Raw genomic sequence first — 20,100 nt, forward strand, 5'->3', positions numbered from 1 at the left:
AAGAAAAACTGCAAAAACAAATTAACCCCTCTCTCTATGGTACACATCTCCATTTCCACCAGTCACAAAAAGTACGACGTCAGGTTTTCTGCAGCGCCTACTAATTAAATACACCTCAAGTGTAAGGTGTCACCACAGAAAGTCTGAGCCAAACACAAATCAGCACTGGATATGAGTGCTGAGCTACAGACACGTTTGTGTGATGTTTGTTTGACAAAAACAATAACGCACTTAATTTTGTGATTTACTCGATCATCTTTGAGGACCAAATCCGGGTTATTAACCGTATGTCGTTTTCAAGGTTAATATGTCTGCCACTGTGCAGAGCAGTAACTTAAACTGTTACAAGTTCTTGTGGCTGTGTTCCAATCTGCAATGGTTTAGTCCCTGACAGCTGCTTTAATCTCAGGCCAAGATTATTACATGGAAATGTTACCTGCCTGTCAGTACTTTGAGATTAGAATTGGATCTTTCCCTTGTTGCTTTTGAATTCTTCTTTGGAGAAGGAATCTTATACTCAAACAGCTCCCTCAAGGAGGACACTGACCATCTGTGTTATCAGCTAGACTCAATATGAAACACCTTACATTATTGAAAAACACTAACATCAAAGAAGTTCCAAAGGAGGAAAAAAAATTGCATGTTTTCGAAGGGAACAGTTTTTGTTTGCTCAAAATTCCTCCTAATGGCCACAGCTTGGAGAGGGAAGAACAAACACAGGTTTCAAATCATTGTAAAATACCCAGTCACTCAGTCAGCAAGCCACATTAAAGGAAAGGTTAGACTGCTAAGATGGCAAACACTTTTATGACATAGAGGGTCAATTAAATAGCACTGTGTCAGCACTTTATAGAGAAACAGAAGTCCTTCTATTTACTGCTGAATGTAATGTAAAACAAAGAACAGTGCCTACATAGCTATAGTCTAATTTAGGTCAAATACAATGATGATTTTAGACATTCATAGCATAAAGTAACAAATTAATAGTCAGCTTTTTAAGATAGTTAAACATTTACTTTTTCAAAATATTGGGGTTTTTTTTAGAATAGACTATGAGGGGATACAAACTAATTTATACCTGAAGGCATATGTTAACTAAAAAAAGTTTGGTCATTGATGATTACATTGTATCCTAGACATTCTTCTATTGTTGCTGTCCAAATACATGGTGTTAAAACTGTATCGAAGTCATACATGCAGGCTATAACATATATACTGTCGCCTGAATCATATAAAAAGTGGCGCTGAAGGTTCTAGAATGGCTTTTAACTTTGAAAAGGGTAAGTAAGCCCTGTTAACTTCTCATTATTAGTGATTATGATTGACTATTAGAAGGTAAAGTCTCTTTGGTAGCATACAATGATTGTTTGACTTTTTGATTGATTGAGACTTTTATTAGTATGTTGCACAGTGAAGTACATATTCCGTACAATTGACCATTAAATGGTAACACCCGAATAAGTTTTTCAACTTGTTTAAGTCGGGGTCCACTTAAATTGATTCATGATACAGATATATACTATCAGATATATACTATCATCATAATACAGTCATCACACAAGATCATCACATTGAATTATTTACATTATTTACAATCCGGGGTGTGGAGGGGGGCGTGGTTGGGTTTGGTTGTTATCAGTCATCAACATTTGAGAACAGAGAAATGGATATTGGAACAGTGTAGGTCTGACTTGGTAGGATATGGACAGCAAGTAGTGGACAGAGAGACAGAGAAAGAGAAAGAGAAAGAGAAAGAGAGAGAGAGAGAGAGAGAAAGAGAGAGAGAGAGAGAGAGAGAGAGAGAGAGAGAGAGAGAGAGAGAGAGAGAGAGAGAGAGAGAGAGAGAGAGAGAGAGAGAGAGAGAGAGAGAGAGAGAGACTGGCTCAACAAATACTCAGGACAATGAACAGTCTAGGAAACAGAATTGTAGATTTACAAAAATTGGGAAAGTATATTGAAAAGCTAAGTTTAAAAGGTCCAAACACAAGAACTAATTTAAGCAACACTTTGTCTTTGCAAGAAAAGAAATGTATAGTGTGAGCTACACTATTCTATAAAAGTACAGACGACATTACTTTGTGTGTCCCCTACTAAATGACAGTTAATATTAATGGAACCTTATTGGGACCATTTAGTTCCATATGTACACTCTCAGTTACACTAACATTATTACCTATAAAAGAACTTAAAATGTAGAAGTTGGGGAAGAATTTCATTTTGTTTGACTCTGTTCCAGTAAAGATGGAGTTTGTTAAAAGGGGAAGTGCACTTTTTTGGGAAATTTTGCTTACCGTTCACAATCATTATGAAAGACAGGACGACGGATGTATTTTTTTTAACGTATTCTAAATATGAAATAAATGCGATCAAAAGTCTGCTTACAATGGAGCCGCTCTACTCTGCCGATAAAGCTCTTAAAAACATGTAAACACCTCCATTAAGATTTTATATACATGATGTAAGTATATATGTAGTATAGTAACAGGCACATGTATAATAAGATGTAATATTTACATATTTTGATCATTTTAAGCATACAAGGCACATTGATTTCAAGAACGCATTACATTTGCTTTTTATAGTTATACATAACTGATTACTGCTCACAGCAGACTTCATGAGAGCCAACCAACATAATAAAACATCACTTACTGTACACAGTCTACTGTAATTAGGATGCCAAATGATAGAATCTTGTTACATTCCTGTTAGATAAAGAATGACTCATAATTCTCACAAAGAAAAGGGAGGTAGAGCCAAGCGTCTTTTTGTGTCGTTCTCGGCATTACCGGGTCTAAATTGGCTGTCAAAGTGTACCAACTTGTTGGAAATTGCATCAGCCTTTTACTATCCAGGTGAGATGCATGATTTATGATCTACAATAAATTTCCAAGGAGCAGAGAAGCGATGAAACAACGGACTACTCGATGACGTAAACATAGCAGCATAAACAGGGGATCACGTTGCCATTATAAATTGTTTGTCTGCGTTAGCGCTTATAATAACAATACCACTAATACTTGGTTAATATTCAACTCACGAAATGTATATTGAGTATTGTTGGCGCTTTTTGGATGGTTATTTATTGGGTTTTATGGGCGGAATAGAGTACCTCCCATATTTACGCTTATTTGCAAGTTGGAATGCAATAACAAAAATAAATCCATCTGTCACCATGTCTTTCATAATGATTATGAACGACAGGCAAGATTCCAAAAAAGTGCAGTTCACATTAAATGTCTCTTTTGTGACACATAGTTTGTTCCTTTGGCCAGGTTATAGTCATTTTGCCACTGTGGTTTTTATCAAAACAGTAATTTATCCTGTGCTGAAAAGTCTCTATTAGACTATATATTATGGCGTTTATTCATCATTATTATTATTGAGTCACTGCCTTTTATTTAATTTGTTTCCTATGTTTTTTTCCTTCATTTTGTACATGGTACACAATTTAAAAGAAATGTTAAAAAACTAGACAAAGGGACATATTTATCGCTCGTGTTTATTTTATTTAAAAAATCAAACTGAGCATTTTTTCTCTTGTTTGGTGGAAAGTATATAATGTACCGGTAGCTTTAATGTAGCTAGCTACTTCTGCCGTGTAGCTTGCTACAATTCTCTGGGGATAGCTTCCCCTGTAGCTACATTTAATCAAGAGTAACTTGTAGCTTAGTTTACTACATTTTCAGAGTAGCTTGCCCATCACTGCTCTAAAATGTGCATACAACAGTGTGTAATGTTAATGTAATTTTATGTGTAACTTTGCTGCCTCTTAGGCAGGAGTCCCTTGAAAAAGAGGTTTTTAATCTCAATAGGATTTTTTTTCCTGGTCAAATAATAAAAATTAAAAAAAACAGCTCAAGAGTTTGCATGCAGGTGTGCACTTCTCTCACAAAATATGTATGTTTTTACAAATCACAACGTACATGGGGCGCAATAAGTGAGTTTTGTTACATTCAAGCCTCATTGTGCGCGTACACAGCCTTCAAAAATCAACCCACTGATTTGTTGTTGCAAATCTGGAAAATTGGTAATGTGTGTCTGTTAACATTGGCAAAAGCTAAAAATGATTATATATTATTTGAACTACAATATCATTTTTTTATTTTATTTTTTTACAATAGCATCTGACCCTCACAGTATCGTAGGGAAAACATTCTGGGCTTTGGACAAATGTAGTTAATGACACCCCATATATAACATGTGTAGACTTAGTTTAAAAGCTAGGTCAATGCCAGGACACTAATTTAAATTAGCTTTACAAAATTCTACAAGGAAAAGTGGCCAGACATCTAGCCGGAATTATGCCAAAACCTTGCTGATGGCTACAATAAGTGCCTGGAAAAGGTTAAACTTGCTAGGGGACATTAAAGTATGAGAGGGGGGATTTTGAAAAAACTTTGGCACATTTCCACTGACCCCACTTTTCCCTGGAAAAGTATACTACCAAGGTGGGCCTTTTTAGAATTCCGTGAAATTTTGAGGGGGCGGGTTGTGTACTGCAGAACCCTGATTGGTGGAACACACTTTCAACATTTCTGTGCACACACATCATGTGTTAAGCTAGTGTGCGGCTGCAAACTTGCTGGTTTCATTTTTAAATGCACTGATTCAAAAATGTTGACAATGGAGCAAAAATAAGAGGAGCAACGAGAAGTGGGCAGATTACTCTTAAGAAAATATGCAGACAAAGATAATCTCGGACTTTGAATCAGCAACTCGAAACGACAGCGTTGCAAAAAGTGGGGGAATGACACAAATGTTTCTTGAAGAATAGCCGACAAGCTAAATGTAGGGCACAGCCGAAACAAATGTGAAAAAAACTTGAGGAAACTACTATTATTACTATAAAACATGAAAGACAGTTGCAGTTGCTCTAACCAGTGTACAAATAAGTGGTATGACCAGCTCAGAATACTACATTTGCATGTTACATGCTTTTATAGTAGTCAGTAGAACAGCATTTGTATGTTAATCAAAACCAGAGTTACAGTAGGAAGGGGATTCATATGATCCCATTCGTCACGGTTTACATGACAAATTAAATGTGGCGAAATGGGGTGGGGGGGAGGGGGGGTTCACTATCCACTTTGGCCACCAGATAGAAATGTTGAATATCTTAAAATGTGTTTTGTGGCAATTCAAACTTTGACCACAGCTTCAATTGCTATGTAAAGTGGTGCTTTCCATAATTTTCAACAGACTGCATTGCAAAACGAATTAACGGCTACTTTCCTCTCATGCGAGATTCACCCAGTAATAGGGTCATATTAATCCCTTTCCTACTGTGGTTTAAAGCTGATGGATAGATCTGGAAGTATTGAGCTTTCCAGCTGAAATGGACCATAGAGACTGAACCTTGTGAGCTCATCCCACTCCGAGAGGACGGCTTTCTGACTGTCCTGGACACTATGCTTGATGTTGTCCAGACACTTGGCCTGACCCTTCACACTTTTTTGTCCATCTCAGGGGACCTTAGCTTTAAAACTACAACTACATTTCATTTACTCCGTTTGTTCATTGACATGCAATCAATATATTTTTTTTAACCTGTCCTGTCCAGCATGTGGACCCGTATTGTTGTTGATCCAAGCTATGTTCATCCTACATTTTTTTGGGGCAAATCTGATTTTTTTACGTAATCAATAATATATAAAAAAAAAAAAAAAAGCCATGTTTAATGTGAACGCAAACTGACCCTCACGCAGACATGACGTCATGAAGTCACACGTGATGCAGTATTTACAGAAGAAAATATGGCTCCAATTTTAGTAGGTCCTGGCACATTTGTGGCAAATTCAAGAATGTTGACCAATAAAAATCAACAAATTCTAAACAGAATAATTGCACGTAAAAGATTAAGAAAAAAAAAAAAGGGTCAGCATTTTGGCTCTCGCAGTTTGTGGGACATTTGCTTTGACCTCAGCTCCAAAGAGGGCGTGGGCAAGCTGTCGAAGATAGGAGTGGTTGATGTGAGTTCATAAAACATTATTTTCATCTGTTTTCTGCTCATTTGTCAGTGAGTTATTTTGCAACCATTTATTTTGGCAAAAAATGATGAAACTTTTTGCTTTTTGATGACGTTTTGACAGGATGAACGCAACCAGTCGCATCTGCAGTGTGAACAAGAATCGATATGCCCATATGTGCTGTACAGATTTACTTTACAACGGAGACGTACGTGATACTTCTCCTGTTGAATTATTTGTGTTTAACTGTATTAAAGTTTGGATATATTTGGTGTTTGGCACATCCAGTCCAGATGAGGAGGGGGTAGAAAGAAGGGGGATAATTTTGGGGACAAGACAGACAGAGACAACAATAAAAACAAAACAACTACATCAGCATGTACAGTATCAACAAATATGGTATCAGTATTCATAATAACAAATTAGTAAAATAACCAGTAATAATACAGTGCTGACAATGTGCATTAATAAACTATGATTATAATAGTATTAACAACAAAGAGTAATAATGCTTACCTGTTTCTCCATTACAGTCACCTCAAATGTAGCAATATCAACAACAGGAGCATCTTAAATAAATTTGCAAATTATGGGAAACAAAAGTATATAAAAGAAAAAAGAAAATAAATGTACTCATGCAATGTGATAATGATGAGAATGAAATTATTAGAAATAAAAAACTAACAAATCACGTTAGAAAAATTAGATTTTTCCAATTGCGATTTTTTTTTTTGCCAAAAATTGTTATAATGATCCCATTTGTGATTTTTAGATTTTGTTCATTTAAATGCATTAAACTGCTGAATGATGACTGTAAGAAGTCATGTTACTTTTAAACTGCCAATCAACATATTTATTCTCTCAAGTCTCAAGTTGCCACACATTAGAACTCATCCATCCATCCATCCATCCACTTTCTTCCGGTTATCTGAGGTCGGGTCACGGGGGCAGCAGCCTAAGCAGGGAAGATCAGACTTCCCTCTCCCAAGCCACTTCATTCAGCTCCTCCTGAGGGATCCCGAGGCGTTCCCAGGACAGCCGGGAGACAGTCTTCCCAACGTGTCCTGGGTCTTCCTCGTGGCCTCCTACCGGTTGGACGTGACCTAAACACCTCCCCAGGGAGGCGTCCGGGTGGCATCCTGACCAGATGCCCGAACCACCTCATCTGGCTCCTCTCAATGTGGAGGAGCAGCGCCTTTACTTTGAGCTTCTCCCGGATGACAGAGCTTCTCACCCTATCTCTAAGGGAGAGCCCGCCACCCGACGGAGGAAACTCATTTCGGCCGCTTGTACCTGTGAGTTTGTCCTTTCGGTCATAACCATACCATACCAACATACAATACGCAATAATCTATCTTTGATATGTACAACACCAATGTTTGCTGACATCGTCCTGGCGGCTTGTCGTAGCCTCATTGTCATCCACCCAATTTGAACTAAGTTGACAGGCCTATCACCGGAGAAGTTCTTTCAGTCATTTTACAGTCACTATTAAAACATTTTAAAGACCGTGTACAGTAATACTGCACAATATTAAAACGCAAGTGGTGTTTGTTATTAGCATACTGACTGCATCGGCAAGAGCGCACACAAACTTCCTGTTTTCTGTAACCACGTTTTATTGGCCAGCAGGCCAAAGACACAAGGCTCAACAATTATGATTCGCAATCAAAATTTCCAATATCGATTTAAAGATAATTGATAGTGCTGCCCTAGTGGGTATGTACAGTAGGTAAGGTTGTATTTTTGCCTCATTCCTGTGAGAATACTGCGTGTGGTTGAAGCCTTCAGGAGTGGGACTATCCAGGGCTAGCTGAGGCTGCAGAGAGGCATCCCCAGCCAAAGACAGGGTGTGAGAGGGTCAGAGGGCAACTAGCCCAAGAGCCAGCAAGAGGCCACACCCTACAAGGTAAGGCAGAAAACAGGGTGGCCCGTCTCGAAGGAACAAGAGCTTCCCCACTCAACAACCAAGATTCTATTGATCATATAAATAATTATGTTTACCTATTTATTCCTGCTGATAAACGTTTTTCTGAAAATGTTAGTGGGAAAGCGGCTGTTGTGTGGAAAAAACTTCAGCACCCAATTATTGTTTCTTTGTTGTTTTTCTTAAAATCACTGACGATCGAAAATTAATAGTTTAACAAAATCTAACAATTAATCCCCATGATAAGTGAATGTCTACTCCTGACCAGATCTGTACATTCCATAAGAATAATTCAACCTATCTACTTACAGAACACATCATTTATTCCTCAACACATCTTTGTTTCAAAAACTGTAACTGCAAGCACACTTTTTTTTTTCTGGTTTTAAACTGCAATCAAAAGTCCAGATGTAAGATTGTTTCTCCTCGTAACTATTCAATCACTGATTCAAGAAAGGGCAGAGTGAGCGAAGAGGAATATTTGACTTCATTCAACAGGAGACCAGTTTCATACATTTTTGGCAGCCACACAACAATAAAAGAGGTAGATTTGCCAGTTTGGCAGCAGGGGAGTGACGGCATACCAAACAACGCAATCCTAATGAGTTGGAAAACCCCAAACCCTTCAGAGGACTGTCCAGATGTGACCATCATGAGGAGAGCTACTGTTTTAGTTATTTTAGACTGTCGCCCCGACTTTAACGATACATGCGCCAGTTGGCAAAATAAGCAATCAGGTAATGTGAAGCAATAGTTACAATTTTCTTTTGGTTCTTTTACCACTACAACCACTTTGGTAACAAGTTCTATAATTTTCCTATTAGGACTGCATCAAAAGAACAAAGATAATGCAACACTCACTATAAATATTTCAACTACAGTATTTCACCCAACTGTGCTGTTTGCTTTGTTTGGTTTATTACGATTTATGGACAATTTTATTCCATTGCTAAGCTGCCAACTCCACAAGTTTACTGTTGTAGTTGCCCATTTCCATGGTGCTGTTTTCTGATGTAATGCATACATTTTCAGGAACAATTTTAGAAAGGGGGACGTAAAACAGGTGAGTGTAGTACATTTCCTGTACTGCTTTTCATAGAAGATACATTTTAAAAAGTAAAGTAAGTAAGGTTGAACACCTGTGCCATGGAGGGAATCTATTTTTGCAAAATGATAGCTTGGACTTATAAAGTAGATGTCAGTTGATGAAGTTAAGTTTTACCTGGAGCTTTGTACACTTCATTGATCAGGCTTTCGTTGAGCGTTAGGGTTGCACCGCTTAACGTGCCATGGGTCCAACTTTGGCAGATTGCTTGGAGCAGATGTGTCTGTGCTCTTGTGGCCTGCACTGCAAAGTAGGGAAGCTCCAGAATACACTCTGTGGTGGGTACCGAATACATTTTACTCCTGAAAGACAGTGATACAGAGGATTTGTTGAAGGATGGTGCTGGTGAGAGCAAGTTAGAGTCAACATACTTTCACAATATGATCCAATTAATATGTCAAGCTCGGCAACAAAAACCGTGAAAGACACTGGTAAAAACAACTAAATAAAGGACAAATAATGTATGATTATAAATAAACTCGGTTGTCTGAGAACCAAGTCAAGTATGTCACTATGTTAAGGCACCTTAAGGTCTTAAAACAGACCAATTTTGTGTTTAACAACTTTATTTAGTTGTTTCTCAATGAATGGTTATAAAACATTTATTGAATGTTAACACAGAAATATTCAAAATATTTATAAATATGTTTGACAGAACATTTTTGCACTTGAATTTGTGAAAGTCAAACATTTTTTGTAAATTTTTGCAACTTCAAAACTCAATAACTGTTTGTTGGTGGCGAGGTTGACACCTCAAATCAAATCAAATCAACTTTATTTATAAAGGACATTTAAAATTTACCACAGGGGTAGCCAAAGTGCTGTACAATGGGCAGGTTAAAAGATAAAACGAGTACCGAGCAAACACAACACAACACAAACAGAACACGATAAAAAATAAATAAATAAAATAGAATAAATAAAAACATAAAAACAGGTTCACAGCAGGTGTATTATGGGGCGCCATTGCAGGATGGATATCACTCAGTGTTAAAAGCCATTGAATAAAAGTATGTTTTTAAGAGAGATTTAAAAACAGGAAGAGAGGAGGCTTGTCTAACACTCAGAGGTAGGTCGTTCCAGAGCTTGGGAGCAGCAACGGCGAAAGCTCTGTCACCTCTAAGCTTCAGCCTTGTGTCAGGGACCGTCAACAGCAGCTGATCGGCTGATCTTAAGGATCGGGTGGGGCAGTAAGGCTGAAGGAGGTCGGAGAGATAGGTTGGCGCGAGGTTGTTTAGACATTTAAAAACAAATAAAAGGAGTTTAAAATTGATTCGATAACGCACAGGGAGCCAGTGAAGGGACGCTAAAATAGGGGTGATGTGCTCACGTTTGCGGTTAGCAGACGAGCAGCAGAGTTCTGCACGAGCTGCAGGCGGGCGAGGGAGGCCTGGCTAATGCCTACATACAGGGCATTGCAGTAGTCAAGACGAGTCGAGATAAAGGCGTGGATTAATTTCTCAAGATCATGTCCTGATAGAAGCGGTTTCACTTTCGCTATTTGGCGTAATTGATAAAAGCTTTTTTGTACGACGCTACTGATTTGTGGGTCTACCTCAAGGTAGACCCACGATATTCGACTTTGAAAACCCTTGCTCTAGTGAAGCAAGTCTGCAAAGGAACAAGGAGCAGTAGCTCACAGCTCTTATACATACAGTAGGGCAGTCAAAATAACGAGTTAACTCTTGATTAATCACAGAAATAAATCGCATGAGTTATGTATGATTACAGAGATAATCACACAATTTATGATGTGATTATATGTTCAAGGATCAGGTCAATTCATACGCCAGTGCAAATTTGCTTTAGAATTAACCCCAACAGGACTTTAGATAAAACTTTTACCAAGTTTTTAGAAAATAAATTATGTACATTCTAGTAAAACACTTTTTTTTATAAATTCTGTACGACAATCTGATAATAAAATAATGTCAAAATACTGGGGTATTTTATTTAACCAATCAAAGTTTGTTTATATAGCCCTTAATCACAAATGCCTCAAAGGGCTGCACAAACCACAACGACATCCTCGGCTCTGATCCCACATCAGGGCAAGAAAAAACTCAACCCGATGGGCACAATGAGAAACCTTGGACGGGACTGCAGATGTGGGGACTGCCCCCCGGGTGACCGGTGCAATAGATGCCAAGTGGATATTTAGTTAACTTAAATTATACAAGCAAGTCATTTACTGTGATTAATCACAATTAATCCAAATTCAGAAGTGTGATTAATGGGATTTAAAAACAATTATTATTTGACTTTACTACTTATAAACCACCAGTATGAATACCCAGTAGGTCCACACAAACAATTAAAACACAAAAAATGTCAACACAGTTAAATCAATCAATCGAGTGAGAAAGTGTTTGTGTGCACACATGTGAAAGGCATGCTTTTTCCGAAAGACAATTGTTTTTTGTTTTTTTTATTATCCCGCACACACATTCACTTTGCAGTGCTCTCTTATTCTCAGCATGTACTGTACATCTTACCACACACACAGACAAACATCTTGAAACAAAAGCTTTTCAAATCTCTGACTCAGGTCATAAAACCACTTGCAATGTGACGACCACCAGATGTACGGATTCTTCGACAAATATCACACAAACAAGTGTGCTTGTCCTCATAAATAACTCTTAAATCAAATCCATACAAATATGAGGTCATAAACGTACAGTATGACAAATCGTATTATTCATTTCTGTGGATGTGCATTATATTTTGTGAATATTCATATAATCACCAGAGTGCAGTACACCTTGTTTGCATGCAAATAAATACAATGCAAGTAGCAATGCGTAAGACGTTACTCTCTTAAAGGGGAACATTATCACCAGACCTATGTAAGCGTCAATATATACCTTTATGTTGCAGAAAAAAGACCATATATTTTTTTAACCGATTTCCGAACTCTAAATGGGTGAATTTTGGCGAATTAAACGGCTTTCTATTATTCGCTCTCGGAGCGATGACGTCACAACGTGACGTCACATCAGGAAGCAATCCGCCATTTTCTCACTTTCGTCGGTGTGTTGTCGGAGGGTGTAACAACACGAACAGGGACGGATTCAAGTTGCACCAGTGGCCCAAAGATGCGAAAGTGGCAAGAAATTGGACGAAATTTGTTCAAAATACGAGGCTGTGGGGAAAGCCGACGAAATGGTCAGTCGTTTGTTCCGCACATTTTACCGACGAAAGCTATGCTACGACAGAGATGGCAAGAATGTGTGGATATCCTGCGACACTCAAAGCAGATGCTGACATCAACTCCAAAACTGGACAGATCAGCTTTCAGGAAAAGAGAGCGGATGAGTGTATATCTACAGAATATATTAATTGATGAAAATTGTATTCATTACTCGCGGTTTTACGTAAATTATTATACATAAACTGTGTTTACCAATAATTTAGCTTAAAAACATTTATTTTTTTCAATCATTCGAGTACAATCGGGTAGTCTTGTGTAACGCAGTATTTTGTGTCTATTTAGGTATGGTTAACCTGAGTGCTGAAATCGTGGAAAAATATATGTTCTTAGCGCGCCTGAAATGGGCTGTCTGCACTCTCAAAGTGCATGCTGTTGCCAAATGTATTTCATATGCTGTAAACCTAGTTCATAGTTGTTAGTTTCCTTTAATGCCAAACAAACACATACCAATTGTTGGTTAGAAGGCGATCGCCGAATTCGTCCTCGCTTTCTCCCGTGTCGCTGGCTGTCGTGTCGTTGTCGTCGCTTTCGCTTGCATACGGTTCAAACCGATATGGCTCAATAGCTTCTGTTTCTTCTTCAATTTCGTTTTCGCTACCTGCCTCCACACTACAACCAGCCGTTTCAATGCAGGCGTAATCTGTTGAATCGCTTAAGCCGCTGAAATCCGAGTCTGAATCCGAGCTAATGTCGCTATATCTTGCTGTTCTATCCGCCATGTTTGTTTGTATTGGCATCACTGTGTGACGTCACAGGAAAATGGACGGGTGTATATAACGATGGTTAAAATCAGGCACTTTGAAGCTTTTTTTTAGGGATATTGCGTGATGGGTAAAAAAAAATTAAAAACTTCGAAAAATAAAATAAGCCACTGGGAACTGATTTTTAATGGTTTTAACCCTTCTGAAATTGTGATAATGTTCCCCTTTAAGTGTTGGTAAAAAAACAGAACTGTGACTAACTCCAAGGATGGCTGTGGCGTGTCAGGAATGAACATCACAGTTAATTTAAATCACACATTCACTTTGGTCTGATCCCATATAAAGTGGGCTCTATGTCACAAGGTTTCTTTCTCCCCTGCTCAGAAGCTCTGCAATCGGTTAACTTCTCTCCCTTTCTATGTGCTCTTCATCTCTGCCTTTCTCTCTTTCTCTGCTCGAGTGTGGTTCAGCAGAGTGAGACAAGCTGCTAGCTGTAGACGGGGCACAGAGTAAGTAACGGCGTGATGTCTTGGAGAAGGGCAAGCATAAAGGACACATATAGAGAGAAAGTGTGATAAAAGAAAATAGCATGGACCAAAACAAAAGAGAAAATTCTTAAGTGACAGGGTCAATAGGTTTACCTTGATTGCACACACATTTTAAATGCAGAGCGACATGTGGTACACTTGGCAACCACGCAATGTCAAGCTTCTAAACTATTAAAATCACGACTGCTGCATGCTATAGAGCTTGACATCAATCAAACAGATTTTCATGTGTTTGTGCATGCCTGTGTCCATGTGTACACAGAGTTACATTTTGCTGATGTACAAAAGAAAGTGAAGGGGACCCTGCAACAATAATGTCCCCCACATGCAGAGCGAATGTGTTTGCAAAGCCACTTCAATCGGCCGACTGGCAAAAGATGAAGGCTTTTTGGCTTATTCAAGTGTTTAAGCGTTTTAAGGGAGCTGCCATGTGCATGTGGTCGTCTAAAACTTTAATTATGCACCTGTTTTTATTATGTCATGCCCAACTCATTGTAAAAAGGCCACGTGGATCTTGGACTTGAATGAGAAGCAGCAATTCTCATTAGAATCTTTCGGGAATGTTGGATGTGAGGACAGCCAGACATTTCAGATTCCTGTAAATAGCTGGCAGAGCTTTGCAATCATCACTGAAAAAGGCCTGATAAGCAAAAAGAAGCATTACAACTTTAAACAGAAACAGGAATTAAACACATGTCTAATTAACGCGAACAAAGTGTCACTCACCGCTGTGGTGTGTGCAACACTGAGGTTGAATTTGCCACCTGGGTAGTAGAACTCATTAAATTATACTTCTACTGTTATGTTGAGACCCACCAGAAGTGGGCCCACAACCCATTTGAGATGCTGACTGACTCATAAATTAAGAAACTTGCTCGTTGGCCTAAACATCAATGCCTCGTTGAATCGACGAGTTAACTTCACAGCAGTCCTTTAAGCCAGTGGTCCCCAACCACCGGGCCACGAACCGGTACCGGGCCGCACAAAAAAAATAAAAATATTTTTATTTTTATTAAATCAACATAAAAAACACAATATATACATTATTTATCAATATAGATCAATACAGTCTGCAGGGATACAGTCCGTAAGCACACATGATTGTATTTATTTATGACAAAAAAAAAATAAAATAAAAATACCATTCCCACCCCCCGGTCCGTGGGACAAATTTTCAAGCGTTGACCGGTCCGCAGCTACAAAAAGGTTGGGGACCACTGCTTTAAGCCAATAACTTTTCTATGAACACAGCCATTACAAATATTTTTAAATTGGAAATCAAAATTCAGGAGTGACAAAAAAAACATAATTCCAGCTTATAAAATTAGCTTTTGTCTAGTGCAGGTGTGTCCAAACTTCTGCTCGCACTTGGCCTCTTTACTTTAGCTGGCGAGATGTCATGAGTTCAACAAAACAGGCAATCTCTAAATGTTCCATATTTGCTGCCATCTTGCGGACAATGTGAGTAAATCAGAACAATGACCTTTGAAAGAACTTCCAAATAACAGCACAGCATTTACCTATATGACACAATCCAAACAACCCTCCCTAGTGCAAAAAAAGCATAGTCACACATAACATAACCTGCTCACTGAACAATGTGGATATTATGAAAAACGTCCAAACGCCATAAAAAAATTCTAAATGACATCTATTTAAACCCATTAGAGTGCATTATGGAAAACATTTAAAACAATCTCTCTATAAGTATCCATGTTTGGCGCGTTTTAGCTGCTTGATATTTTTGATTGATTACAAAACTTTAAGAAGGTCGTCACGGAAACTTTCACATACACTTAATATCCAATTATATATCCATCATATCATTATAATATGTACAAACAAACACACACACACACACACACATATACACACACACACACATTTGTACAGATATCTATATATACACATTGGTATATATATATACACATACACACACATATGTACATATATACACACACACGCACATATATACACTTATACACACACACACACTTACATATACACACATTTACACACACACACACACACACACACACACACACACACACACACACACACACACACACACACACACACACACACACAGTGTTACTAAACATGCATGCAGTCTGCTTTTGACCCCCGGCCAGTTTTTTTAGCCCAATGCAGCCACCAAGTCAAAAATTTTGGACACCCCTGGTCTAGTATATTTCAACATTAAGCACCATTTCGAGACCTGTCCTAAGATTTTGACTAAACGGAGGCAAGGCCAACTGGAAGACTCCCAAACTACTCGGTTTGTGACTGACTGACCAGGACGCTGGTCTTCCTGTGTGCTGCTGAAGTCAAAATAGAGCAAAACAGGGCATGGCGTTATGAAGAAGCTATGAGCTTGAGTTATGGGCAGCAAAACCGAACAGATAATAGTGCCTCACTGGTTTCCACTCTGTCCTGGTCCAATGTGAACATAAAACAGACAGAAAGTCAGTAAGAAAGGAATAATCCTAAATGCTGGTTACTAAATGGTGTAAAACGATCATAAACCACCAAATTTGTCAAAGATCCATACAGGCCACTGGTACGTATGCTAATCAGTTTACAGTGGTCATATCTATTTTTAGGCAAATACGGCTGTGGCTTTTACAACCAGGTAAAATTTTTCTGCAACAGAGGCCACATAAGAACCCCCCATGGGGGGGTGTTATCCACATATGCGGTCCTCTCCAAGGTTTCTCATAGTCATTCACATCGACGTCCCACTGGGGTGAGTTTTCCTTGCCCTTATGTGGGCTCTGTACCGAGGATATCGTTGTGGCTTGTGCAGCCCTTTGAGACACTTATGATTTAGGGCTATATAAATAAACATTGATTGATTGAAGAACTTAAATGGTGGAAAAAAGCCAAAAAAGGGCATTTACATGTAACAAGACATATACATTAATGTTTTAAAACATACACAATCGTTTCACGCCAAAAATGTTACTGTTTCATTAGCAAAACACGGTCACACCTGTGCACACCTACACTCAGACTAATAAAACAAGTTGGGTCAACAGTACTAAAATCAAGGCTGACAATAAGCCTGGCTACTCTAAAAACATGGACAAAAACATGTTTAAAAAAGGAAAAAAGACTAATGTCTAGAAATATGCTTGTTGTATGAGCATCTCACAAAATGCAGAAGATACTAAATATCAGCACAAATTAGAAAAAGTATTAATAAGATGGGAGTCTTATGACAAAACAAAGCACTAGGACAAATGCAGGATCCGTAAGTGGTGAGCTGTTGCTTCAAAACTTTACAGGGTTATACATGTGTTTATTTAAATAGAGGGGCTTTGAGGTAGAACACAGGTGCTTCTCATTAAATCAGAATGTGAAAAAGTTCATTTATTTGCGTGTTTCTCTTGTCGATTCAGTACACACAGTGACATATTTCTGGAAAATATTTTTTAGTTTCTTCATTGCTTTGATAATTATATTTTAGAGCTAATAAACAACAATGTTCCAAACCTCAATAAACTTAAATATTGTTAAAAAAAAGTTCAACCTTGTTCAACTACTAGCGCTGCGCTAAAATTAGCAAATTAAACATTAGCAAATACTTCCTGATGCATAAAATAGTTTCCAAGTATAAACAGAACTCAAATGCACAATATTTTATTAATACAGTATTTATAGCTAATTTATTTAGATGCACCTGTATATGCATTTGTACAATATATCTGTGTGATTAGATGCCCAATAAAGTGTTGAAATCACCATATGTTGGGAGTAATGGAAATGACAGAAGCTCCATGAAAGCAAAAACTCCTGAACTGGAGAGCCACCTGTTGTCTGCAAATCCTTTTCCCCCCATTCTAAGATCAGCATCTTGCCATGATTAAAAGAATATTGCCAAGAGCAGCTCGTCCTAATGATTTATACAGTGTCTCTGAATAAAAGCTTGGAACCGACAGACCGTTTTCTGCAGTGTTCGTTTTTGTAATTACTCATATCCTGTGGAGCACCAAAAACCAGCTCCCTCACTCTCTCTAAAACAGTGACAAAGACAGCTGTGGCGTTTAGGGGGTCGACAGGAGATGTGAAGCAAGGTGTCTGGTCAATGGACCACAAAGGAGTAGCTTCACTTACACAATATCATAGTCCTTAGAGTTTACATCTGTAATGAGATCTGGATGGGAACATTCCACTTGAACTAAAACATTCTTTTTAAATAAACTTAAAAAAAAAAAAAAGTTGGAATAGTTGAAAGGATAATGACAGCTAGATTCTAAGAAGCAAAAAAAACTAAATCTGAATAATAAAGTCAATCTGTCTGTCCAGTCTGCTTTTTTCCACCATTTGGCATACCTGAATCACTTAAGTCCACGGCAGCACCAATATAATCACTTATAGACTGACATATTTGTCAGACAGATGAAATAGATAGCCACTGTCTTGGAGCCAGTGACGTTATCTAAAGTTTCTACTAATCATTCACTGTCACAGCCTTCCTTAATTAACAAAAGCAAACAATCCCGAATGAAAACAGTCAAGAAGTGTCTGCTCTTGTTTCCTAAGTGAAGCAACAATAAAAATCCCTTGTCCCACACTAAAATGTACTACCTGTGAGGCATTTTGGAGGCAACCATGTACATGTAAACTAACACTGTCATCATCATACATCAATATCTTTTTCTGCTTTTTCTCTTCATTAATCACTAAACCTCAAACTTGTTTAAAAACATTCAAATCAGTTTAAGGAGTTTAAGCCATTATATTGCAGTTTGACTTCTTGAATTATGTGAGTATTTATTACAAAAGACACAAAAAAGGGCGTGTCTTTCCTGTAAAGGGGATGGGCTTTGGTGATGATTGCGGTCTTGAATATGTCAAAGATTAGCAACAAAATGGGCTTGATTGCAATGTGTAATGCCAAATATATCATCTGGGAAAAATAACTGACTTCTATTAAACACATTTAGACACTTAAAGGTTTAAAATCCTGAAAATTAGAACATGTTTCGTAGTTTTGAGCAAGTCAAAAGTTGCTTGACTGATTCATGAAAAAAGGAGACAAAGGGTGCAACATGTTGAGTAAAGTTAGACAAGAATGGTAAGAGAGTAAAAAAGTTTACTAAAAAAAACAACTTACAAAAATGAATGCTACAAATAGAGTTGGGCAATATATCCGATATAAATTATATAAATTTGACAGACAATAGCGTTTTTAATGCCATCGTTATGTTGTGATAATGCATGTTGATTACACATCCTAGCTGTCTTTACAGATTTGATAGCAACAAGCAAACAAACACTTCCTCAACCACTGTGGCATTCACTAATCGTCACATTCGTGGCAGCAAATAAACAATATATTTTACAAGTATCATCACTGAAGAACGAGAAATAGCTAAACATGCTACACTACACACTGTAGAAGGATATGCTAATCCTTAACCGCTAAGCCAGAACTCCTGATACATTTAAGATGTGGGCGGATTGATACAAATATTGACAGTAATGATACTAAGTATATAAGTATCTGGTCAATACTTAAGTGGTTAAATTGATCATTTTTATTGTCAAAAAAAATATTTTGTTGTTTTTGTTATTGTTTACAAACTCAGGAAATAAGTCCCTTCACACGGGGAGTTTAAGGGTAAAAACCGAAGGAATTCAAACAGACAGGTAAGAAATCACTTCAATATTTAACCGATATTGTTACACCACTATCCTGTATTTTGTGTCTGATTGTAACTGTGAAAAATATTTGTATCATTTAATGATCCTAAAAATGTTAAGTATGAACATCGGAATGACCAATATTGCCCCTGTAACTACTTGGTATTGAAGGATCGCCCGAAACCAATGTTAAGTACCGGTATTGAAAAAACAGAAGAATACGTGCTTATTACATTTTAACACAAGCGTCGATAGCTGGTTACTTTCTGTTGTAACATGGTTCTGTCAGTAGTAAATAAGCAAGTAAATTAATAATAGCTTTAATAAAATATTACTGGAAATGACACATATTGTTACCGCATATGTCATCAGCCAAACTAGGAGCCTTTGTAACCTGTTTCGAATATTATCATTTATATGCCAAACAATACATTGTGATATTTATCGTTATCGCAGGAAGATGCACTATATATCGCAATATAGATTTTAGGCCGTATTGCCCATTCCTAGCTACAAGTTGTAACCGCCAAAATCATCACCATATTAAGAAAATGCCTTAGGGGTGGTATAAAAGTAGTAAAATAAAAATAGTCTCTGAATCTCCAATTCATTGTCAGCAGTCATACAGTATCAATCCAAACGACCATTAAATTGAGAGCTCCTTTAATAGTGTACCAGTAAAATCTTTGAACATTTGTTCCTATTAGGTGACGTGAAAGAGTGTGTCCTAACTTTTGGCAGGTACTTTATATAAATTAGCGGTTCACAACAATGTGTGGAAGGCACTCATTTTGTGAGTTAAAACACTGGGACTGGGGCATCTTTAAATTTAGAAAACATTTTAGTTGGAATTTAGTATGGATTCATCTTGAGGTGTTACTTTTGTAAAGGTTGTGAGAACACGGCTAGATTTCTGAGGCATAAAAAACATTGAAAATCAGTGATGGACATATTTGAAGTGAGTTGAAACAAAGCCATTCCACAACC

General features: G+C 37.7%; 1 protein-coding gene across 7 annotated transcripts in view; it reads right to left on the reverse strand.

Moving 5' to 3' along the window:
• LOC133595948 (intermembrane lipid transfer protein VPS13B-like) overlaps nucleotides 1-20,100 on the reverse strand; it is a 672,020-nt gene that overhangs the window by 580,188 nt on the left and 71,732 nt on the right. For all 7 annotated transcript variants that reach the window (XR_009814611.2, XM_061948790.2, XM_061948782.2 and 4 more), the window contains exon 17: nucleotides 9,119-9,303. Coding sequence is in view for 6 of the 7 variants with exons in the window: in XM_061948790.2 (XP_061804774.2) it covers nucleotides 9,119-9,303 (185 nt within the window). In the remaining variant the exon portion in view is untranslated. The remainder of the gene's footprint in view (nucleotides 1-9,118; nucleotides 9,304-20,100) is intronic.

This window comes from Nerophis lumbriciformis, linkage group LG04 (genome assembly GCF_033978685.3).
Source record: "Nerophis lumbriciformis linkage group LG04, RoL_Nlum_v2.1, whole genome shotgun sequence".
NCBI classification, from domain to species: domain Eukaryota; kingdom Metazoa; phylum Chordata; class Actinopteri; order Syngnathiformes; family Syngnathidae; genus Nerophis; species Nerophis lumbriciformis.